The sequence below is a fragment of the Anthonomus grandis genome, chromosome 11, assembly GCF_022605725.1.
Source record: "Anthonomus grandis grandis chromosome 11, icAntGran1.3, whole genome shotgun sequence".
Classification (NCBI taxonomy): domain Eukaryota; kingdom Metazoa; phylum Arthropoda; class Insecta; order Coleoptera; family Curculionidae; genus Anthonomus; species Anthonomus grandis.
In genome coordinates, this window is record NC_065556.1 from 17,979,658 (window position 1) to 18,006,438 (window position 26,781).

The following is a 26,781-nucleotide window of genomic DNA, read 5'->3' on the forward strand; positions in this document are numbered from 1 at the left end:
GATTTTTATAGCTATTTATCACTTTACTATTAAAAATAAAACTATCTTCATCGTCTTGAAATAATATATTTCTGGCGTAATTTACCTAATAAGAGGGACATATTATAGTTTTATTATCATTTCTAAAATACTGCAATAATAATAATATAATAATAATCTTTCTTTATTTAGCAAAGAGTGCTATGTACAAAAAAAAAATAAAAATATACAAAGATGTTTGATTAATATTTAATAACTAAAAAAAATCAATATACGTATGTACAAATGTCGAATCGAAAAGGAGGCCTAGCTAACGTGGACACAGATTAAAATAAAAATAAATGCCATACGATAAAGGTACATTGTATAAACAGTACATAAAAATAAGATAAAAACTTAATTCTAAAATAAATTTTTAATAAAAATTAGAAAAAAATAGTCATATCAATAAATAAAATTTAAAAAATAACAATCACTATGATAAAAATATAAAACCTAAACCTAAAAAATAAAGCTAAATTTAAAAAGTTATTAAAATTGTAAAAATAAATAAAACCAATAATAAGGTCTGGCATCTGTCGAGTAATATAAAATCATTACGATTTCTGGTGTAATATGTGTGGACATCACTAAAAATTTTATCACAGATATATTTTGGGTGCATGTTATGTTTCGATTTAAATACAAATACATGAACATTATACTCGATTCTTTGCTTAACTGACAATACCTTTAGAATAGTTAACATGGTTTCTATAGGGCTACAACGATTACAACGCAAAATTACTCTTAAAGCTCTGTTTTGTATTACTTCCAATTGTTTTATTTTAAATTTCGGCAAATTGGGCAATAAAGTTGAGCAAAACTGCAAATGGGGTAGTGCTATTGCATTATTCATGGACAATTTTGTGTTTATGGATAATTCTTTGCCTATTCGGCTAATAAATCCAACTTTTTTAGAAATTTTTTTTAATATGTAATCAAAATGCCCATAAAAACTTAGATTACAATCCAATAATGTACAACAATAATCAAATACTTTAATTCTTTATCGTATAAGGTTTTTTCCCCATTTACCGTAATATGCAAACCCTGAATGTCCAACTGTGCCATTTTAGTTTTTTTTGTGAAAACACAAAAATTACATTTGTTTATGTTTAAACATAATTTATTTACACAGAGCCAATTAAATAGGTTTTTAAGATCACTATTAATTTAATTTTGCACTTGTTATAAGTTATTTCCCTTAATGTAAAGCATTGTATCATCAGCAAACAACTCAATATTACATTTGGTAGCTACTCTAACTATATCATTTATATATAGTAGAAACAATATTGGCCCCAAAACTGTTCCTTGTAGCACACCATATTCTACATTAATGAATTCAGACATACTATTCTTAAATAAAACTCGTTGTACCCTATTAGATAAATATGACCTAAACCAGTCCAACACACTACCTCTAACTCCAAGACTATAAAGTTTTTCCAATAAAATAGTCCTATCAATTGTTTCAAATGCTCGTTTGAAATCTAAAAATACGGCTAGTACAAAATTACCATTGTCAACGGCTCTGAGGAAACTATCACAGGTACTAACAACAACAGACTCGCAGGAGTGCCCTTCGCGAAAACCGGATTGATTCGGGACAATGACATTATTACTAACGCAGAACTTAAGTAGCTGTTCTTTTACACAAATTTCTAATAGCTTTTCATAAACCGGCACTGTATTAATTGGTCTAAATTCATTGTGAAGATTAGTATTGTGGACTCTGGGAATAGGAATTACGGTCGACAATTTCCACGTCTCTGGGAATACACCTGATCCAAGTGATGTATTGATTATATCCAATAGTCAATCTCCAATGGCAGAAGTAACGTCACAAAGAACCTGTTTAGATATACCACTGTCTCCACCTCCAACATTTTTTAAACTTTTAAGAAATTCTTTCATTCGACTCATGGATATTTCTTCAAATTTGGATAGTGTCTTATTAGTCACTGTGGTTCCATTATTAAAAAGCGGTATGTTGGCGGGCTGTGGTATATTTAGGATTATATGTTCAATACTATTAACAAAATACTTATTAAATCTGTCCGCTATATCTGCCTCTTTAGTAATTATTTCGGCTTTTTTTATATTATGTGGCAGTAATTGATTTTTTCCTGGTAGTAGAGTTTTAAGGTTTTTCCACAGTTTTTTTGGATTTTTTCTATGTAAATCAATAGTTTCAGCGTAATATTTTTCTTTCTCAACCCGAATTTTATTTACAATAAAATTTCTTTTAGCTTTATACTCACCCCAGGTTCTTTCACTCTTATCGATAACTGCCCTTTTGTATAACATATCTCTATCCTGCATTAGTTCCCTGATCTCAACACTAATCCGCTTTTTATCTAAATATTTCTGTTTTTGGACAAATTTTATTTTAAGATACATGCGATTTATAATATTTTTATTTCAGTGACAAAAGAATCAGCCAAAATATGTACATCAGATATATCCCTGTTCCACTCAATGCTTAAGAGCTCTTGCTGTAACTGATCATTTTTATAATTTTTAAAAGACCTTTGATAACATGTTATATCTGCATCTTGCTCATTTTCTTTATTTACATCTATGGACAAAATAGCGTAATCGCTAATTTTGGGTGTTAAATGGACTCTGTGTGGGAGCTATTTATGATTGGTTATTATATAATCTATAAGAGTTTGGCTATTAGGGGCAATTCTGGTAGCTGTTTTAACAATCTGGTGAAATCCACCCGTGTAAATAATATTACCTATTTTATTGCCGTAAAATGTATTTTTTAAAAGATCAAAATTAAAATCTCCCACTATAAATATTAATGCCGATAAAATCACTTACAAGATCAAGATAGTCATTAAAGTATTCTAAGAATTTACCATCCTGTTTTTGGGGAGGGTGATATAAAACAGTACACAAATATTTAATACCAAACGAAGACATTTCAAAAGACAATAACCAAACATTTCTGGACTAACATGTGTCTCGCTTAAAAATATTATTCTAGGCCTCTAATCATTAATTAAAACTAGAATGTTATCCTCGTTGTTAAGATATTCCTGACAATTTAAATATACTAGAATTTAAAACAATATTAGAGTCTAATTGCTATTTTAAGTACCTACTACGTTGGAAGTCTTCAATTCTCTTATACGATTCACATCTGCGTACATCCCAAGAAATATGGCTCACATCCATATTTCTTATTGGACACAGCACAATTTGCACATTTAACAAAATCGACGCTACACTCTTTGAAATCGTGATTTCCACTACACTTTGCACATACCTTGTCCTCCTTGCACTCATTCACAATATGACCATATCGGCAAAACCTAAAACACCTCCTTATTCCATAGTCGTTGAACACTAGACAGCAATTCCAGCCAATGTTCATCCTCTCGCTTTCCATAAGTTTTCATATGTGGTGGCATCAAATATAAAAATTTATTTTTACGTAAATGTTTTGTACAAATTTAAATTAACATTTTTACTTTTTTTGGACATCGTATTTGAATTATCTGAAAATCGCATTTTTCTCTTTTTAAACTTTTTAAATTCCTATTCTTAATTTTACATTATTTGATTATGGATGTATGATACTGTATTACATTATAAAAATTTTAAAGGAGAAAAAATCTAAAAACGAAAAAATGCTAAATATTAAAAAAAACTACTGATGTACTTTTTTAACTTTTTGTTATTATTTAAACCTAACTTTTATTTAAGCTTAACTTTTGTATCTATGATTAGTCATTTATTTTTTTTTTAAGTTATTTATGTTTTAATTTTCATCTTAACATATCGGGTGGAAAATTTTAATATGTTCGCTTAAATTGCTTCGCAAGTAATTAAGCGAGATACAGAAAAATGTTTAAGACCAAAGTTGTTCAGGATAGAGAAAGACTTGTATTTCTGGAAATTGTTTTGACCTAAGGTCCTTTTAGAACGTTAGTTCAAGGTCACAGTATTTTTTTTTCAGTATAAGCACTTATTTTTTGTAGCGGATTCGAAAAGAGCGGGAAATTTTAGTTAATTTTAGTGCGAAAATTACCCTGGATGAATTTGACGAGAAGGTTCGGTTAACTGGCTCACAAACTCACCCGATATGAACTCTCTAGATTTTTATTTGTGGGGTTGTATGAAGAATTAACCTTAATAATTGATTTTAAGGTGAGGATGGTTGAAGATATTTAACCATTTCTGCTGAATCCACCTGTTAAAATAATTTCAAATTGTTTAATTAAAACAAAAACATTGATAAACAGATTTTTGTAATTTGACCTTGATTTGACCTCAAGGCTACAATAACAAACTTTAAAATATAAATGTAAAATTTTTATGAGGAATTATAGAGGTTCCCTTTCAAGAACATATCCCTGATCTTGAATTGACCTTGAAAAACAACTTCAAGGTTTACAGAAACGATAATGTCTCCGTCTGTCCTGAACAACTTTGATCTCAAATATTTTTCTGTATCTCCCTTACTTTCGGAATACTTTGGGTGCATGTATTAAAATGGCCCACCTTATATACAATAGTTGAAAATTTTAACAGATTTTATAATTTATAAACGTTTTAACGACATTTAAATTTATTATTATTATTTTAACTTTTTTTGCTTAACAGTTTTTTTATTTTGATAACTAATAACTATAGTAATTATTTCCACATAAAAATGTAAAAAATATATTGTCAATCAGTTTTTGTTAACTTTTAACTAATAATTCCAGAAAATTAAAAAATAAAAGAAAAAAATTATCATTTTTCATATTTTTTATTGTTTTTTTGTCATTTATTTAGTCATCTTTAAGTATTTTTTATAATTTCATATTATTTATTCTTATAAAAAAATTTAAAATTTTATTTTCACTATTTATAATGAATTCTTTGTCGCTTTGTAGCAAACCCGTATTTTTTTTTTATAAAAAATTATAAATTTAGTTATATTTCTGCACATATATATAAATTATGATTTAATATATTTTTTAATAAATTTCATATTAAAAAAAAAAACAGTTTAAACTTCTCGTAAGCATTTTTTTAATTAAAATCAGTCACTTATAAATAACTTTTAATTTTTTTTTAATTTCTTATTGATAATTAGGATTGATAATTTATTAACTACATATTTTACAGTCAAAAAATTTCTAAAAATCCTTTTCATTCTTTTCAAGTTAATAATAATTATGAATTTCAATACAAAATAGAGGAAATGGGCTACTTTTGAAGGAAACACTATGTTTCTTTTATCAAAGTGTTGATCTATATCAAGCAATAATTAAAGCTATACAGGGTGATTTTTAAGTTGATACTTTTTTTAACTGTATACAGAACTCGGTAAAATATAATTTTTTTTCAAATAACTTTTTTCGATACACTCAAAAACAAGAGACATACAGAATAAAAAAAGTGAATATGGGTTTGTTTTTCATCGTCTGTTTATGTTTAGTTTTTGCTCGAATTTTTGTATTATCGACCACGGATTGTACCGATCAGTTAGTCTTAGACACTTTTGGTTTATTGTTGTTAATTTTAAATTTGCAAATCCTAAAAATGGCACATCGTTATGAAAACAATGAACTTGTGGATATGTTGCTTATTTATGGAGAGTGTCTTCCAAGTGCTGCTGCTGCTTCGGTATTATACGCAGACCGCTTTCCTTTGCGGAATCATCCTACACCCAGAAGTTTCATAAATCTTATTCAACGGGCTAGGGATACTGGCGATTTACGGGAACATCGTGGAGGGCATGTAGGAAGGAGACCTGAAAATGTTCATAGGGAAGAACAAATTTTAAATCTCATCAAAGAAGATCCAACAACAAGTACTCGAGTTGTTGCAGGGCAAGTCGGATTAAGTCAAACAAAAGTAATCCCTTTCACGTTCAACGTGTCCAAGCGCTACTGCCTGAAGACTTCCCCTGCAGAGTTCAGTTTTGTGAATGGTTCCTACAACAACATAAAAATGGTCAACATTTTTCGAACAAAATTTTAGCCATGGACGAGGCAACATTCACCCGAAACGGAATTAACATCTTTCGAAATACGCATGTTTGGTCTGTTGATAATCCCCATGCAATTCGCAGAACCAATTTTCAACACCGCTTTTCTGCTAATGTGTGGGCAGGAATTGTGAATGGGATACTTGTTGGACCATTTATCTTACCAGACCGTTTGACGGTCTGGTAAGTCCAAATGGACTTTTTGCAAAATAATCTGCCTGTTCTGTTAGAAGACGTGCCACTGAATATCAGGCAAGCTATGTGGCTCCTGCAGGATGGAGCACCTGCCCATTTTAGATGAGAAGTGAGCGAATTTTTGGATATAAGTTACCCAAATCATCGGGTGGATTGGCCGAAATGGACCAGTTGCATGGCCAGCAAGGTCGCCAGACCTAAATCCATGTGGCTTTTTTTTGTGGGGGTATATGAATGTTAGTTTTCAAGACGCCTATCGACACACAAGAAGAACTAATAGTACGTATTGAGCAGGCTGCGGCAACAGTTAGACAAGAACCGATTTCTATATTGCGTGCCGTTACGGAACAGTGGTTATGTCGAGCAAATCGTTGTGTTGAAGTTGATGGTGACTACTTTGAACAACTTATTTAAATTAGAGAGGACCATATTGGACTCATTTTATAACATTTTAGCAATGCAATTTTTTTATTTTTCGGTTTTTTGAATAAAGTTATTTGAAAAAAATGTTTATTTTACCGAGTTCTATAAACACGTAAAAAAAGTATTAATTAAAAAAATCACCCTGTATAACACGAACCTAATTTTTAAGAATAAATTTATAATTTCCAACTTAATTAGACCTTTTCTTCCAAAGCTTCCAACCAAATATCCAAACTAATAAATAAAGGATACTTATTCAGAGGTTCAATCAAACATAAATTTATTCAAAAACACACACATATGACCAGACTTTCAAAAGGTAAATAAATATATACATAAATTGAAGCCTAACGCCTCGTTAATTTTAAAATAATATAATAAAATAAAGCCATATATGCATGTACGTGCAATCAGTTTGATGTCCTAGTATTAAATTTTTCGCCAGTAACGTTGTATAAACCAAAAATGGCATGCATACGCCTGATAAAAAAGTAATCTGGAAGTTTTTTTTATTGTGGTTGGTTTATAATATAAATATTCAATTGATAATATGGATTCCTTGGATAATTGGGGCAATAAATTAGGTTATTAATAAAGTCTTATAGTTTAACTCATTATTTTGTATTGCAATGATGATCAAAAGAAACGCTATTAACTAACTAGGATCTTAAAACTTATTATAGTTATATGTACAATTAGCATTAGAGCCCAAATCATTCATTTACTATTTCGTGAATTACTTTTATAGGAGCTGACGCGCTTTTAGCCGACATTGGTTATTTTCGATTTTTAACATTTTTAAATATGAAGTAGTAAGGTAGTATCAAGAAATCATTTTCCAAGTATCCTGAAGATAAACTTAGTAACCGACATTATTAGATTAACATGTTTTGATATCTATAGAATTATTTCATTATGCTAAAGAGATCTTGATGCAATTTACAACAAAATGAAAAGGAAGTCCGTTATCATGATATTAAAAAAATATGGAAATATTTTAAATAGATCTTAAGTTATGCCCAAAGATATCGTGATATTTAAATTCCATGACTTGACTGATAAAATTGACACTAAGAAAGTTTTTGATATACAAATGATCTTCTTGTATGAAATGCACGAGTAAGAAATGATCTTTCTATAAATGCAACTGTTTAAAATATTTCAATTACTTAATGAAAATATTCTCAAGAATAGTGAACATTTCCAGGGAACAATAGAAAAAGAAATGCCTAAACTAATCCTGTTCTGACTACCTAAATTTTGAACTTTGAAATACGTTTTTATCCTCAAATCCATCCCCAGGAAGTTTTTAATGTTAATATTAAAAAAAATTAAAATACTTTAAATGAGTCTTAAGTTACGCCTGAAAATATCATGATATTTAAATTATATGACTTGGCTAATAAAATTACATCTAACTCAGAAAGTTTTTGTAGTACAAAAGATCTTTTTATGTGAAATTCATGAGCAAGAAGTAATATTCCTTTTAATAGAACTTTTTCAAGAGTACTCTTAAGAATAGTAAAAATATATCCTGGGGATATTAGAAAAAGAAGTGCCCAAGCTAGACCTACTCTAATTACATACATTTTTAATTCAGAAACGCGTTTTTACCCACAAATTCATCCTCAAAAAATCTTCTATAATGATACTAAAAAAATATGGAAATATTTTAAATGGATCTTAAGTTATGTCCAAAAATAAAATAATATTCAAATTTCGGAACCTGGTTTATATAATTGCTTCTAATTAAAAAAGTTTTTGAGCTACAAGAGATCTGCTTATATAAAATTAATGAGTATGAAATAATCTTTCTTTTAATAGAACTCTGTTAAGAACATTCTCATTATTTGATGAAAATATTTAATACTGAATATTTGCTGGGAAGATTAGAAAAAGAAATGCTGAAACTAAATCTGTTGTAACTACCTAAATTTTCACCTCAAAAATGTGTTTTACCCGCAAATCCATTCTCAAGAGATTTTCTATGTAGATATTAAAAAAAATTAGAAATATTTTAAATGAATTCTAAGTTATGCTAAAAAATAACATGATTCGAACTTCCGTTACTTGGTTTATCAAGTTACCTTTAACTCAAAAAGGTTTTGGCCTACAAAAAATGTTCTTATATAAAATTCATAAGTAAGAGGTAATCTTCCTTTTAATACAACTTTGTTAAGAATATTCTCATTGTTCGAGGAAAATATTCTCAAGAACAGTGAAATTTTTCTGTGAACGTTAGAAAAAAAATCCCAATCAAACCTGCTCTAACTAGAGAAAAAATGAAAACTCTAAGTCTCAGTCTTAAAATATCTTTTTAATTAATCAGGTAACATGTTTTGCTAATAAAGCATCATCAGACCTACAATAAACAGAAAAACACACGTAACTACAATAAAACCTTACACTAAAACAAAATCAAATATTAAAAATTAGTTAAAATTACCTTACAGCTAGATGACCTGCTAAGTACTGACAAATAAAATTTAAATCGGAGAATACCCACATATTTTGTAATAAGAACAATAACACGGCACAAAAATTCAATAAAAAATATAAAAATATAAAAAGGGAAACATGTGACAGTATAGTATTTGCCCCCAGACTCTAAAGTTAATCTCTGTGAAACACCAGACCGTTTACCATTCGGCTAGCCCTGCTTATGAATATTAGAGTCAAAGGCATATATGCGTATCGTGAGCAGAAACAAGAGGTTAGATAAGATTATTAAAGATAAGTCCTGGCTCAAAGGTGAAAACATCATTAACGCATGTCAAAATTGGACTCTTTTTGGCTTTGGTGATTTCCATTTTCTCCAAGAGATCCAACTTTCTACCCTTAGGGCACTCGTGAACAATGGAAACATTTTCAGGGACGTAAAAACTATGACCCGTTGATAATAAGTGGTTAGCAAATGCTGCCTTAGTTTCTGTGGTGTTGGTGTCCCTGAACTTATTAACGAGGCTTAGGTGTTCCTGTACCCTTGTGGATACTCTCCTTCCTGATTGTCCCACATAAACAGTAGGGCAATCCTTACAATTAAGACAATATACACTCGATTTAGATAGAGGATCACTTTTATCCAATGTCTTTACTAGGTTCTTTATTAGCGAGTTAGTCGTTTTGAAAGCTATGCAAAGGCTGAAAGGGTTAAAAAATTTTGCAAGTTTTTGAGGAATGCCGCCGAAATAACTAAGGCATCTAAAATACTTATTGTTGGTGATGTTGTATTGTTGTTTGTTGAGAAATTATTGTTTATAGCAATTATTTTTATAATATTATGTTCTTTTTGAAAAGCCTCTTTGGACAGAGGTAATTTAAATAAACGGTAGAACATTGAATTAAAGGCTGCATATTTGTGTTGATAAGGGGAATTGGAGTTCAATTGGATTATATTATCTGTTGCAGAAGGTTTGCGATATACTTCAAAAGAAATACTGTTATTATTTCGGTATAAAAGAAGATCTAAAAAGGGTAGGGGTTTGTCTCTCTTTCCAGTGTAAAAGAGATCTGATTATGAAGGGAGTTAATAAATGACAAGAAATCAAATAAATCATTCTCGTCACCAACCCACAACACGCACACATCGTCTACGTACCTTTTATAAGCTCTCAAAAAGCCCGTAAAACGACTTTTCATGATTTTCTCCTCCAAGTGACTCATGAAGACCTCGCTCAAAAATGGTGAAAGACAAGAATCCATGGCGAGACCAGATTTTTGCCTAAAGAATTGATCATTAAATTTGAAAAAATGTTGTTCCAAAACTAATGATAAAAGGGTGGATAAGATTATCCACCAACAGTTTTGGCAAAGTACTATTATTGTGTAGCAGGATCTCAACCAATGTTAAACAATCTGACGAGGGTATGCTAGGAAACAAGTTCTTTACATCTAAGGAAAGCAAAATGGCATTGTTTGGAACATCTATTTGCTTTAGATAATTGGCAAATTTAATTGAGTTTTTAATGGAGAATTCGTGCCGAAAACCAGTTATTTCTCTTAAAGTATTGTTAAGCTAAGAGGATAATTTGTAGCAAGGAGAGTTTACGAAGGAAACTACTGGTCTTATCGGGTTCCCCTCCTTATGAATCTTAGGTAAGCCATAGAGCACAGGAGTATGTGGGTTCATAGGGTATAGGTTAGATTCAGTGGTGTTAAAGTATTCCAGAGTTATAAGACATCGATCTAGAGAATTCTTAAGTTTTGAGAAAAAACTAATCGTTGGATCCCTAGTAATAGCCACGAAGTCATCAGTCGATAGAAATTTCATCACTTTAGCCACACACTGCTCTAACTACCTACATTTTCGACTCAGAAGCGCGTTTTTATTCTCAAATCCATCCTCAGAAAGTTTTCTATATTGAGTACATATTTAAATGGATCTAATATATCCTGGAAATATTAGAAAAAGAAATGCCCAAACAAAACCTGCTCTAACTACTTATATTTTGAATTCAGAAACAAGTTCTTACCCTCAAATCCATCCTCAAGAAATCTTCTATGTTAATATTAAATAAATATGAAAATATTTTAAATTGGTCTTAAGTTATGCCCAAAAATACATGATATTCAAATTCCGTGACTAATTGCCAAATTGCCTCTAACTCAAAAAGTTCGTTAAGTAACGTTCTTAATCGGTTGCAAATTTTTTATCTTCAAGTTCTTGCGACAAATAATATTTATTTAAATATTTCAAAATAACTTTATGTCCTTTAGACGTAGACTAAGGAATTAAATCTTGATTTCCAGAAATTATCTAAAGATTCTATACTAATACTCAAACATTTCGTACACTTTATTAATATTTTAAATTTTTTTTAGTTCGACATCAAGACAAAGAAAACCGTCTCGACGGCAACGGACAAAACGCATCAAAAAGAGGCCGCATTCAGTCAGACGTATGAAAATACGGATTCCCAAACCCAAACCCGGGTTGATAACTGCATTAATACCAAAAGATCCAAGCAATTTATTCATGGGTTAAGGGGGTTAAAAAATAATTATCCGTTTGTCATGGATTTAACTGAACCTTTGAATTATAATCAAGTGCCTAAAGACTATTTAAGTAAAGAATCGTTATAAGTAAGACATGAGTTTTACTGAGGCTTGTGATTTTACAATCTCATAAGTACCTTATGAGTTTTATTAGAATTTGTACGATCAATCCAAAACGTACCAAAATGGTTACTCAGTCGTAAAATTGACCCCCAAAAGCATAAATAGAACAACGGTTTGAATGATACCTACGGGTATGAAATCACCTTTTCAATGCTACCTTGCTTTTGAAATTTCAATCAGTTGTTTTTGGGAAAAACATGTCGAAAAAATTTCGACAGTATATTTGGAAAAAATTAGCTTCAACTGGTATATAATTGAATGAAGTTCTGATTTTCTCTTTTAGTGCGTCAATGTCTGGTTTACTTTGGTGCATACATTCTTCGACATATCCAAAAAAAAAATCCAGTGATGTTAAATGAGGAGATCTAGGTGCTTGATCTATAGCACCTCGTTGACCAATCTAACGATCAGGATAAATAAAATCAAGACCTGCAAACATTAACACCAAAATGTGGAGGAGCCATCTTGCTGATATCTTATTCTATCATTGGGTATATTTATATCCACCACATTTGAAATAATTACAGCTAAAAAAGGAATCAAATCAAACGACAAAAACGCGATATATCGTTCGGCAGTAGGAATATTTTTGAAAAAGTATGACTCTAAGATTCTATGATTGATATCTATGATGATACCAGCTTATGCATTTACTTTTTTTGAATACTGGGTATATGCTTCATATATCTAGTGTGGATTTTCTTAAGATCAAAATCAATAATATTGTTTGTTAACAATTTTATTTCAACAACATGTTACTTCATTAAAGAATAAGATATTGAGTAAAAAGGCATTATTTTCATTACATTTCCTCACGGAGAACGGAAGTCGCGAATCATCTTCTAAAAGTTCAAATTCAAAAAACATTTATTTGCCAAAGGAAAAAAAACAAAATTGAAATAATAAAGTTCTTGTACTAGCTCTACTTTATATGAGTGATACTTCTAATTTCTTATAAACTTGTGAAATGTAGGTCGTGGAACACCGTTATCTTGGCCTAATGAAAAAGTTGAGGTATGTGAATTCTCATATAGAATAGATAATAATATATTTATTTTTTATCTTCGCTCACACTAGAAGATCCACCATTTCTTAGTAAATCACTCACTCATCTAGTTTCTTTAAACTTACAGCATTGAAAATAGGACATACCCTATTGACAAGTATCACTTGTCAATTCACCTCTTAAAAATGAGTCAATTTCACTCCGCTTAAGGGGTTAAAACAGAAAGGTCTATTTCTCTTGTTTTACTGTTTTGCTAAAAATAAAGCCATTGAAGAAATATGAATTTTATACAGGAATTTTGAGTAACTCTCTATATACACGTCGTACTGGAGGATAACTTTTGACGTAAAAATAGTTTGAACCTCCTAAAAAAACGCGAAATCTATAACAATTTTTCAACATAGTATTCTATTGGCGCTATATAAGCTGCTAAATGAATTGAATAGGCCAAGGAAATCCAATATGACTCTCTTGTTCCCTTGATCTAGATCCTTTAGATTTTTTGTGTTGCCTCACTATCCCTGGTTTATCATGTTTGAGTCACTACCGATCAGTGAAAATTAACTTACGAATTTAAATTTCGAATTAACTTACCTGTGATTCACCAAAATTTCTTATATTATACTATTTTTGAAATTTTGTCAATATTCTCTATCGTTCTTAATAGATGCGAGTATTTAATTTCTATTAATGTTTTACAAGTTGCCCACCAACTTCTAACACAATCATCTAGACTACTTTGGGTTCACTCTATGTAGCGTTGCGCAACATTTGCTAAAGTTTGTTCAATAAAATTTTTAAGCAAATGTCTTGTCACCTGTCAAATGTTTAAAAAAACTAACTTTTAAAGGTTAATGATCTTGTCTAGTACTTCAAAGAAATAATCGAAGACATTATTACTAAAAAAATTTGCAAAATCTCGTGTGGGCTAAACTGTATATCAAAAAATAATTTAATTTAATAGAAAATACAGCAATTAGGAATTAGGGATAATGATATGAGTTGGTTTAAGTCGTACGTGTCCAACAGAGTCCACCGTGTAATGTTTAAAAATAGTATATCTCAATGTGTTTCTGTTAATTATGGTGTGCCTCAAGGAACTGTTTTAGGGCCATTGTTATTTCTACTGTACATTAATGATTTAAGTTAGTTATTAATTAAAGTTTTTTAAAGTGTAGGGTGGTATAATTTTTGCAGATGATACAATGGTGTATATTATAGGCAAAAACTTACAGCAAATGCAAATCGACCTAAAAAATTAATTGAATAGTTTATTTGTCTGGCTTTGCACTAACAAATTGTGTTTAAATACAGCTAAATCGAAGTTTTGCATATTTGGCAAAAAGTCACGACTTAATCAAATAGACATAGTGTGAGCATTACTGTAAATGGGGATAGCCTTCTTTAAGTATTTGGGTACTATTCTAGATGCCAATTTAAACTTTGGTGCACATGCAGATTACGTCATGCGAAAATTCTCCAAAAAAGTTAGATTTATCACCAGAGTGCGAAGAAACCTCTCCATGAGCAAAAAGTTGCTTATGTTTAATAGCATTGCACTATCGCATTTGCAGTATTGCTCCACGTTGTTGTTTAATCTGCCACAATATAACATACACCAGTTGGAAGTAATACAGAATAGAGCTATGAGACTGATTTTAAAATGTGATCGATAGACATCAATTAAATGTATGTTAATTATCCTAAATATGATGTCTGTGACTGAACGTATAAAGGTTAACGTCTATTTGTTTATATTTAAGGTGAAACATCATTTGTTACCCAGCTATATCTGTGATAAGTTTGAGGATGTACATACATACAATACTAGACATCGTGAAGATTTTGCCATAGTGGATAGGTGTAACACTGTTCAGTTACTTAATTCGATTTTATTTAGAGGCTCGATAGAATTTAATAAATTGCCTGTGATAATTAAGACCTCTGATAATCTAAACCAGTTTAGGAGGCTATTAAGAAAACATCTTTTAAATAGGGATAGCTAAGAGTATTTCTACTTTTTTTTGTGTGTTGTACATTATATTCTTTTTATGACTTTAGTTATAAGTTTTATTATACCATTTGTGTTGTCCTAGGTTAGGTTTTATTTATACCAATAATTGTTGTGTACGTTTTCTTTTATTACGCTGATCACCACTCTATTATACGTAATGTAGCCCTGTATATAATGAACTTTTATTGGTTTATTATTATTATTGTAGTTTATTTTCTTTGTAGACTTTAGTACTGATTTATATTATAATTATAATTATTGTAATGTATGTAGCTATTATCCTAAATAAACTTCTTTATTATTATTATTAAAAAAGTAAAAATTCAGAAAAATGTTCTAGTAATACCGAAAATACTAAAAATCAAAAAAAATACAAGAAAAAGATGTGTACGTCTAAGCAATAGTTATTTTCCAAAAATAATGTAAATATGTTTAATTTGATACTATAAAATTTACCAGAGATCTGGAATGAAAACCATTATATTAAAAAACTTAAGTATTTTTTATTTTTCCAGAAAAAGAAGAAGAAAATTCAGTTAATATTTCACAAATCTTCTTCATCAGATGCTCTAAATATTCCAGCGATATAACCCATATTTATTTTAAAAAGTATAAAAATTTATGACAGAAAAAATGAAAATCTTGAAGTTTACTGGAAGAATTTACGGAAACTAGAGTATCATAAATCATTCAAAAAATTTCAGAAAATGATCCATTATCACATAAGATTCCATCACAAAAAAATACATTATTTACAAAAAAAAAAACATAGAAATGCTTAAACTATTACTGAAGGCTCTAAATCATCAGAAAAGTCATTTTTGGAATATGGAACATAATTTATCACAAAATATACACGTACATTTATTAGCAGATATTCAGAGTAGAAAAACAGCGAATTCTCGAGACAAACTAAATATAGTGAAAAATTTTAAAACGTCTGAAATATCTTGAATTTTCAAAAATAAAGCATACAAAAATACTAAAAAATTGAATACTTTAAAAAAAAAATGAAAAAGAAAAAAATATTCTCGAGATTTCAGTCTACTGGCTAATCAAGAAAAATGCATAAAATTATCAGAAAATCATTTATTTTCAAGAAAACATAGAAGTATTCTACGAAAAAATATTTGAAGGATTTGGAGTACCCTAAATCATAAACAAAAGTCCAAAAAAAAAATGCTTAAATTGAAAAATTAATTAAACTGGAAAAAAATCCAGAAATTTGGAGTGCCTAGAATCAGCAACAAAATCATTAAAAAAAAGTATCAGAAAATGAGTTGATTTTTGGGAAAAAATATAGAAATGTTGAAACTGTTCCTAAAGAATATTCCAATAATTAGTATTAAAAAATACCTTGATTCAGTAGAAAAGCCCGTAAAAGCGTAAAAAACTTACTTATTAAAAAAAGTATGTGAATTTAAATGTTAAGATTAAACCAATGAATTTACCAATGATTTGCCAATGATTTGCCAATGATTTACAATAAAACAAAATTAAATATAATAAATAAATCTATTAAGTTTACTCACGTGCCTCAAAGTCCTGTCATGAAAATTAATACCTCGTAGGTCCACCCCTGGCTCGTCTTAGTGTTGTCACCCTGTTTGGCATAGTTCTTATTAAGTTGTTAATGTAGTGTTGAGGAATGTTTTGCCATATTTCCGGTAATTGATTGGTTAGTTGTTCTAACGTTAGAGGTGGCTGTTCGAGCTGGTTTAATCTTCGAGACATTTCTGCCCATACATGTTCAATGCAATTCATGTCAGGTGAATGTGGTGGCCAGTCCATTCTGGTAATGCCACGAAATTCAATGCGATCATTGACAATTCTCGCATGGTGCGGGCGCGCATTATCATCGATTAAAACGAATTCTTCGCCTATTGCACCAAAAAATGGTACAATTATGTTCTCTATAATAATGTCTCTATATCGTATAGCGTTCATTGTTTCATTTCTTAACACCACTAAATCGGTGCGGCCATCGAAACTTTTTTTTTTGCCACCAAAAAGGGTAGTGGGCGCCATCAAATTTTCATGGTATCGCTGTCCCCTTTCCGTCGACACCAAAATTCGACCATCACACATATGTAGCCGAAATCTGGACTCATCCGTAAACATACAAGACCTCCAGTTTTGAAAATTCCAATTACTGTGTTCTATTGCCCACCGATTTCTGCATGCACGATGTTTCCCCGTCAACCGTGGATGTATGGCACGTCGTCTGGCTCTTAAATTAGATGCATGTAATCTTCTTCTAACAGTCTGATTAGAAATTACTCTCCCAGTAGCATGCCTTAAGTAGCTGTTAATTCTCGAACCCGTAAATGTTCGGTTTCTTCTTGCGGTTACTGTTATAGCGGTCTTGAGCATGAGTTGTAGCACGTTTTCGACCTCCACCATGCCTGTAAGCTGCAGACCAAGTCTCTACATATCGAATCCATGCACGGCTCACGACATTTTGGGACACATTTAGCCGGTTAGCAACTTCTTCTTGATTTAGGCAAATTTTGGTAATTTATAAAATATCCAGTTCGATTGTTGAGCAGTTTATTTCAGAGATTTAGAAAATTTTGGAACTATAGATAAATATATAAAATCATCTCCAAACATAAAAAACAAATTAGTTATTATCCAGGAAATGCTAAAAATATTCCAGTAATCGGAAATACGATGAGTCTTTTACTTGAACTTATTCCAGGGATCTGAAACAAGGTTAATCATTAAGATTAAAGAAGTCTCAGTAGAGGCATCAGAAAATATAACATAACGTATAGAAAAATTATGAATCATTAATGAAAAAGTTTGAGAAAAAAGTCGGAAATAAACCTATCCCTACTTGGTTCAACGCCACACTCATCCTCTATATCTACTAGTTGATTTTCTTCTTAGCACTTCTTCGCTACAGTTAACAATTTACCATAATTTACATATACAGCTTCTGGATTTCTGCTGTGCCATACTGTTACTTACAGTAAAATTGCTAATAGATGCTTACGACTGTGAAGAAGCCAACTTGGGTGAAACATTGTTCTTTACTACTAGCAATGCCAGTAATAAAGTCCAAATCCGGAGATTTTAAAAATGTTTTCAGACCTTCGATGGAAGCTTTTTGTTAATAGTAATTAAAGAAATTAAGAAGAACTAGAAGAAAAATAGTCATACAAGTAGTTTCTTGTATATGGAATTGAAAGTTTATGCTTATACAAAATGGAATGCGCTGGGAAGAATCTTTCAGATGCATACATAGATTGATGAAAATGGTAATAAGTCTATGGACGAACATCAGCTTTTTTAAAGTTGAAGTATTTGCACGAGAGAATTTGTTGGTCAAATGGTCTTGTCGCAGAATGACTGATTTTTAGAAGGATTACCTAGTGATAGCTAAGTAGTATCTTATTTTGGGGAAATACTTAAATATAAAAAGGCAATAGATCTTTAGCTTCAGATTATATAGTGAAGATATCAGCAAGCTAATAGCGGTAAATAAAGCATACTAGCACCATGATCTTAGTTCTAGTTATACATTTCATTTATGTATATTGGTCCTCTTATGAATGAAACTCATATATTTCTTTCTCAAAGATATCTTCGGACTCTCTTATTAAATAATTCCGCTTATCTTATAAACGAAACTAAGACAAAAGCTGTAAGGTGCAACTGTGAAAGTTCCTGATTAATTATCCTTATCGTTTTTTTTAGCGGAAGAAGAAAAATTAAAAATTGCTCCTTATCGGTAAATACGTTTTTAATTATAACAATTTGTTCTTGTCAGATACATAGTCCTTTGCCAATTAAGAATTTTTAATTAGAAGACGTTAATTAAAAATTAATTTTGCCGATGATTTTGGAAAGTTGGATTTACTTATAACATAATGGACTTTTCTAAGGGCTGCTCTGTCGGTATGATCCAAAACTTTTTTGTGATTGTAACTAATTAATAAAAAAATATTTTAGGAAAGCCATTTTAAATAAAAAAGGGAAACACCTCAAGCATTTGTCATTTTTTGAAAGCAAGTGTAGTGTTTAAAAAATTAAAACATTTAAAGTTTTCTTTAAATGTTTTAATGTTTTATTTGCAAAAATATAAATTTTGATTATTCCTATAAAACAAAAATCCTTCACAGCATTTAATTGACTTTTTAAGGTTCTGTGCAAATATTTATTTTGTTAAAATAAGTAGCGATGGATAATTCTTTTCTTAAATTAATAATTTTTTATAATTATAACGTTATTTAAGGTAATTTTTTCCAAAAACCTTCAGTAGCCTAAACATTATTATCATCTCGATAATTACAAAGGTTAAATCCAGGATTTTTTTGTCAATTCTATAGAATTGTACAGTATGTACTATTTATGTACTATTATTAATATGTACAGTATAGTCAGTATATTAACAAGTTTTCTAATATTTATCTGCTCCATTATTTTATCCATAATTGTACCTTTTTTAATTTTAAAAAAAATGCTATAAATAAAACTTGATTTGCGCTTTCTGGCCATTCTCTAGAAGAAGAAGCTAAAAATTAGAGCAAATAGTATACTAGATATTTATTTTAGTTATAGTTTTTCTCTTTATTTTCATTACAGGCATAGAATTTGGTAAATTAAATCGAATGCTAGACAAAAAAAAATTAAAAAATAGGCAATTTTTTCGACGATATTCAAAGTTTATCCAGAAATCTAAAATTCTCATAAAAAGTAATTTTAATTAACATTAAACTAATAACGCTTTTTAAAATCCCACAGATGTAGTTCATGAAGGTCAAATTTTATTTAGACCATTATTTAATTAACGTAAACAATAGGCCTATTTAAATTTCTGCAAGATAATTGATAATCTTTTTGATAATTGCTACCAAAAATAATAATTGGTGATTTGTTTGCATTAAATCTTAGGTACAATTTTGCGCATACTGATTAATCATGTTAGTTTCTTCATTAAAAGTTGAAATATAGGAAAATTACTCAGAGAAAAAGAAAGATGTATCTGAGAGTCATCAGTGTATTGCTCTATTTTGGTTATGGAAGAACACTGTACATATCTGCTACATAAAGAAAAAGTGACCCCAATATGGATCCCTGTGGTATTCCTGCATTCAAGGTAAAAAGTTGCATTTGTTTCTGCTACCAGCTTCTATTTTTAAGCAAACTAATTGCATTCTTAGATAATCCAAAATATGTTAGTTTAGCTAAGAGCATTTTATGATTATTAGTATCAAAAGCTTTACTAAAATATAAAAGTCCAGCGCATGTTATTTGATATAAAGGATAATATTTAATAGGTGTCCGATATTTCACGGGGTGATTTTTTTGGTATTTTTAAGGTAAAAAATTCATATACATGTGTGATCTAAAATGCCTGGTTATATTACTACTAGTTTTTTATTTTTGTCTTTTCTGCATAATTTCCTAAATAATACTAATTTCTGAACACAAATTGGTACTTGCAGGTTTTCTGAAAGAAGAAATTTGGAGTTGTCCTTAATATTTGGCTCTTACTTATAGAGGGCACATCTACGTATCTTTTCCGACTTTTATTAAGGAACTCATATCTCTGAAAAGTGAAATATCGGACATACAGGGTGTTTCAGAACTATGGGATCAAACTTCTAGGGGTTGTTCAGTGCAACAGTAGAATCCATTTAAGTATAGGAACCCATGTCCGGAAATGTGTCACTACACCACTACATCGAAATTTTAATTTTTATTATGCATTTAAAATTTGTCTATGATCTAGAAATTTTCAAAAACAGGCTAATTGTGTTCAATTAATAACGGTTTTTGAAATCCCGGTGATGAGAACCATAAATACTTAAATAATGCCAAAATTTAACGCAATTAAAATGACTAAAATGGTTATGTACGACAAAAGCCAAAACGATGGATAATCAATTTCAAATAATCAGCAGGGCAAAAAGGTCATGAAAAAGTGTCAAGTAAATCTTTTCTGTGACTTTAAGTAACGTTAAAAAGCATAAAAAAATTGAACTTTCCTGGAAATATTTTATCATGTTTAAATATCTAAAGTTGTTACTCGTCATTTTAATTTCTGTAACTCGATTGCATCCAATAATTCAATTTTGCTATTACATCGAGTATCATAGACCAACATTTACCATTCCAATCCAATCATACCATAACTTATTATAATTCCCTCGTATACAAAAATTATTTAGCGTTATGCCATACAAACTGGCTTAAACCATTAAGAAAACTATTATTTTTTATTTTCACATATTAACCTATTTCCAAGTTTATGTTGAAACAATTTATACTTATGTCTCCTATTAAATTAATTTTTTCTTCAAATAAGATCCTCTACTATTACCTTTACGTCACAATTAAAAATAAAATTACATCAGATGGATACTAGTTTAATACAAATGCATAAAATAAAACAGGATTTTTCTATTTTACATCGATGTTTCGACATTTTATCATATCATCATCATTATAAATTAAAAGGTAATGTGTTAAAAATTAATTTGTCATAAAAATTAAAAATTAAATGAAACCCTTGAAACTCTTTGAAAAATAAAATAATCCCTCTACATAAACCAAATGTAACTAAGGAAATTAAATATGTTGGTAAAGTCCAGTGCAACGATATATTAGAATACCGTCAAAACACCAGCATTTTACTTCTCAACCAATGTAAATAGAAGGTGGATGACATTGTTTGGCAGGTGGAATGCTGGTGTTTTGACGATTGACCATTCTAATATATCGTTGCATTGGACTTTATATACCTCATGTTGGGCGCCAATCTTTTAAAAAAATTTAAATGTATTAGGTATAAAATTACACATGAAGAATTTAACGAATTTTTTTTTTTTTTTTTAATTTTTTATTATCTCCGACGGTATTTAAATCTTGTACAAAACTCAAAAAAAAACTTTCATTGAGCATTATATTAACGAATTCTGAAGTCTCACGAATGAGAACTATTAAGCTTAATTAAGGCCAAAATTGACAGCATTTAAATTCATTACTTAAAATAACCTATAAGGCAATAGATTGATGTTACACAACAAAAGACGAAACGCCGTAACAGCAATTTTAAATCACCTTCGGTAGAAAAAAAAAGGTTACAAAAGAGTGCCACTAATCCCTCCTGCTTTAAGTAACCCAAAAAAACATAAACAAGGTTTTTTGACATTTGTCGGAAATATTTTTTAATGTTTCAATACCTAAAATTGCAACCTCTTAACCGTAACATTATCCTTTTAAAGTTTGCTTCAGTCCATTGCATTCAATGGAATCAATGATTTCTATTTTACTAGTATTTGGACTGTCTCAGATCAACATTCAATATATCAAAACTTATGATAATCACCTCACATACTCTATTATTCAGCGTTATGCTGTCTCTGAGACTGGCTCAAACCATTAAAAAAAAACAGCTATTTCTAATTTTATAGATAAACCTATTTCCAAGTTTATGTTGAAATAAATTATTCCTATGTTCCCTTGTAATTTTCTTTCTTTAAATAGGGCCTTGCCTGTTGGTCTGCTATTAGTTTTACGTCATCATTAAAAAAAAATGTATATGAGATATAGACTAGTTAGTAGCAGATGCAGAAAATAAAACATAAAATATAGTGTTTTTTTATTACATAGACGTTTCGACATAATGTCATCATCATCATAAATTACAAGACATTAGGTATTTGTTAAAATTATTGGTCATAAAAATTTTTAAAAAAATTAGAACCCTTAAAACTTATTGAAAAATAAAACAAGCCCTCTATATAAACCAAATGTAACTTATGAATGCTGTTTCTACAGTGTGACCCATTTGTTTTCGGGTCACCCTGATAAAACGTTTATTTTTGGTGCGATTTTGCTCGGTTTTTTTTTTTCATGTTAGGTCCAGAAAAACTGCAAAAAAAATTCTGCCATGCAAATTCCAATGCCTACTAATGTCAGTTTTTAAGGGCCAAATTTTAAGAAACCATGCTAGGCATTTTTTAGCAAAAAATTGTGCACACCACTGGATTCGGCATCCCCCAAAACGGCCTTATACCAAATTTCACCAAAAAATATTAAATAATAACAATTTTATGATAAAAAAAAGAAATGCGCTTTAGTTCTAAATTGTCCTTAAAAATTATTGAAATATTAAATTGTCACATTTGACATCTAATTGTCAAAAGTGGTAATAGAACGTGTTTAGATAGTATTAGTAATCATGGAAAATTTAAATTTAAGAGAAAAAATTGAAATTGTTCGTCTTGTTGGTGGTAACACAAGTTCGATGAGAGAAGCTGCCAAAGAATTTAATATTAGGCATCCTGATAGACCAGTAAGTCTAAGTACTGTGCAACGTGTTAATAAAACTTTCAATGAAACAGGATCAGTTTCGAAAAATCTACTTAAAAATAGACATAATGGACGACGTGGGCTCGGCGTGGACTCTCGATTTTAACGGCAATCCTCGAAGTAGTGTCAGAACGGCTAGTTTGGTCCTTAACATCCCCAGAGAAAGTATAAGATGTTTGCAAAAAAATAACATAAAAGCATTTAAGCCAAAATTTTTGTACACTTTAGAGGATGGTGACCAGGCAAGAAGATTAGAGTTCTGCTATTGGCTTCAGGGAGAATATTTAAACAACAGAAACTTTCTAGATGAAATTCTTTTTAGCGATGAAGCCACTTTTACCACAAATGGCGTAGTCTCCAGTCAAAATTGCCGCCACTGGTCCGTGCAGAATCCAGAATTTATAATAAATGCAAGAAGACAGTATTCGCAAAAAATTAACGTTTGGTGTGGAATACTAAGCGACAAAATTATTGGCCCTTTTTTCTTTAATGGTAATTTAAATACAATTAAATTTTTGAATTTTCTTGAGAATGAATTTTCGAACGCATTAGAAGATTTACCCTTAAGATATCACCTTAATTTGAAGTTTCAATTAGATGGTTGTCCTGTCCATAATGCTCGTTTAGTACGAGACTGGTTAAATCAACATTTTGAAAACTGTTGGATAGGACGAAACAGTCCTTCCGTTGAGTGGCCACCGAGATCCCCTGACTTAACGCCACTCGATTTTTTCTCTGGGGCTTACTTAAAGAAAAAGTGTACAAATCAAGACCTCAAAATTTAGAAGATCTACAAATCAGAATAATCCAGGTTTGTTCAGAAATTACTCCAGAGCAAGTCCGTAAAGTTATTTTAAATGTAGCCAAAAGGAATGTAAAATGCATAGAAAACAATGGTGGATGAGTAGAAATTTCAAAAATTTAGTAGCGGTTAATTTTTAATTTTTTTGTTTGTTGTTTTTATTTTATTTGTATTTATTTTTGTTAGTTTATTGTTTATTTTATTTGTATTTAGTTTGGAATTGTTATTTGCTTGTATTATCTGTGTTCAATTTGTTTTTTTTATGGCTATCTACACATTTTTAAATGTAAATAAATGCATAATTTCCCTTTTAATTTTTTGTTATAAAATTGTTATTACTTAATATTTTTTGGTGAAATTTGGTATAAGGCCGTTTTGGAGGATGCCAAATCCAGTGGTGTGTACAATTTTTTGTTAAAAAAATACCTAGCATGGTTTCTTAAAATTTGGCCCTTAAAAACTGACATTAGTAGGCCTTGGAATTTGCATGGCAGAATTTTTTTTGTTATATTGATGCAGTTTTTCTGGACCTAACATTTAAAACAAATCCGAGCAAAATCGCACCAAAAATAAACTTATTGAGCATTAATTTGTTAACGAATTCTGAAGTCTCAGGGATGAGAACTATTAAGCTTAATTATGGCCAAAATTAACGGCATTTAAAATGACTACTTAAAACACCCTATAAGGTAAAAGGCTAATGTTGCACGACAAAGGCCAAAATGTCCCTGAAACTTTGAAAAATAAATCAAGGCCTCTATATAAACCAAATGTAACTTAGGAATGCTGTTGGTATATGCCTCATGTTGGGCGCCAAACTATAAAAATGTATTGTTTTAAAATTACACATGAAGAATCTAATTTATTTGTTATTTTTATTATCTCCAAAGGTATTTAAATCTTGTATAAAACTCAAAAAAAGGCATTTTATGAAGCACTAATTTGTTAACGAAGTTTGAGGGATGAAAACTATTAACCTAAATTAAGGCCAAAATTGACGGCGTTTAAAATAACTACTTAAAACAGCCTATAAGGCAAAAGGTTGATGCCAGTAGTTTCTCTGGCTTTTAGTAATATCAAAAAAACGTGAAAAATAATCTTTTAATTTTCCCGAATATACTTCATCATATTTTAATATCAAAAATTGTAACCCCACTTTACCTTAACATCGTCCTTTTAACATTCTCCTAACTTCATTGCATCAATTCAATCATACCATAACTTATTCTAATCCCCTCGTATACAAAAATTAATCAGCGCCATACCGTAAACGAGGTTGTCACTTAAGATAAATACGTAACAACTTAATGTACCTTTACCGATTATAAACGCTTTGCCATAAACAAATTACAAGAATCTCTTTCTTAAAAAATAATAATTAACCTTTTTTGTGCGACCTTCAACGATCAAATGGGGAGCAAAATGTAATAAACCTGAGCCCGGGCAATGTGTTTGTGTACCCTTGACTTTAAAATTAGGTAACTAGGTTTCACCGTCTGAGCTCGCAAAACCAGGTACAGCAGCAACAATCCTATTTTCAAAATAAAACCACCAATTTTTTTTTGTGGAATCTTATATTATAAGAGAAAAAAACATAAGCGCGTCCTGCGCGACACCACCGACAAACTTAAATAAACAATAATTTTGGCTGAATAACAAAAGCCAGTTTCGAACACACGTACGATAAAAAAAACTAGGTTATGAACGCCAGTATTTGTTTATAAATAGTTTATTTAAGTCATCCCTGATGGTTTTTCACTTGTAAAGGGGTTAAACGTAAATGCCGCACCGATTAGCGCAACGATTTACTTACAATTTTTCCGACCAGGGGTGCAAATTTTCATTCAAGGGGCGAGAGACGAAATCGGGTCATAACTCTTAGACGATCGCATGTCGGCCATGTATTTTCGTTCAGTCCGAAAGTCCACGCACTGGCACAGGTGTTATACGCGATTCGATATATATGTTGTCATAAAAACCGGAAAAAATACGATATTTTTAAACACAAACACTTTATCTGCTGTCAAACACGGGCACCATGACAGACCGACTGAATGACGCCGCGCAAGCGTCAAATTAGAAATCGACGCAGGCGTCGGATCTATACACCATTCGTTCCTTTAATACAATTCCTTATTAATTTTCCCTCACTTTTTCCGATTTTCTTTATCCTGAACTTACCAAAACTAAACCAGTTTTTAATAAAACACATAGAAAAACACTTTTTAATTGACCAAAATTATATTATAAATTTTATTAGCGCATACTGATTGATTAAAGTTCGTGGCGCTTGGTGGAATGGGGTATATAATTCCCGCTTGTCGAGATGAATGGGTAGCACAAACTGCATAGGTATTTCTGGAAAATTGTTTTTCTGATAAGGGGGACAAATTACGAAATTTCGGAAGTCTCTTTATTGTTCTGGGATTTAAAATGGATCGGACTCGGTTAAAAGGATAGTGAAGGTATAAATACAGTTAAAAGAAAAATTGAAAAATGTAATTGACCTGTATCTGTATGGAAAATAAGACGTTATATTAAATGAACTATGTGACTTAGACATATGCACAGTGCATAGGCAAGATTTGATAAAAAACGGGTTATGTTTCATAAAGCAACGCTATGTTATAGGCCTGAATATACTTTATGTTGGGCGCCAACTTGTTAAAAAAATTATAGGGTATTTTGTTAAGATAACAATCAAAAAATATTTATTAATTTAGTGGATGTTTGTGGTAGAGCAAATTTAATAGTTACAATAAACCCAATGCTTTGTCATGTTTACCAGTTTGTTGTAAAAATATAAACAAGTTTGCTGAAAAAGTGATAAAATAATAATAGTGTGGTGGCAAAATTAATTTATATAAAAATAGCTCTCTTGT

At 30.3% G+C, this 26,781-nt stretch overlaps 2 protein-coding genes across 6 annotated transcripts in view; one reads left to right on the forward strand and one right to left on the reverse strand.

The window, feature by feature from the left end:
- LOC126742312 (cilia- and flagella-associated protein 206-like) overlaps positions 1-11,720 on the forward strand; it is a 32,617-nt gene extending 20,897 nt beyond the window's left edge. Inside the window, exon 11 of the mRNA XM_050448960.1 lies at positions 11,456-11,720. Coding sequence (XP_050304917.1) covers positions 11,456-11,716 — 261 coding nt within the window. The 3' untranslated portion in view covers positions 11,717-11,720. The remainder of the gene's footprint in view (positions 1-11,455) is intronic.
- Positions 1-25,937, reverse strand: part of LOC126742310 (calmodulin-binding transcription activator 2) — a 999,827-nt gene extending 973,890 nt beyond the window's left edge. For all 5 annotated transcript variants that reach the window (XM_050448959.1, XM_050448952.1, XM_050448953.1 and 2 more), the window contains exon 1: positions 25,713-25,937. The gene's annotated coding sequence lies outside the window, so the exon portion shown is untranslated. The remainder of the gene's footprint in view (positions 1-25,712) is intronic.
- Positions 25,938-26,781: the final 844 nt, after the last annotated feature.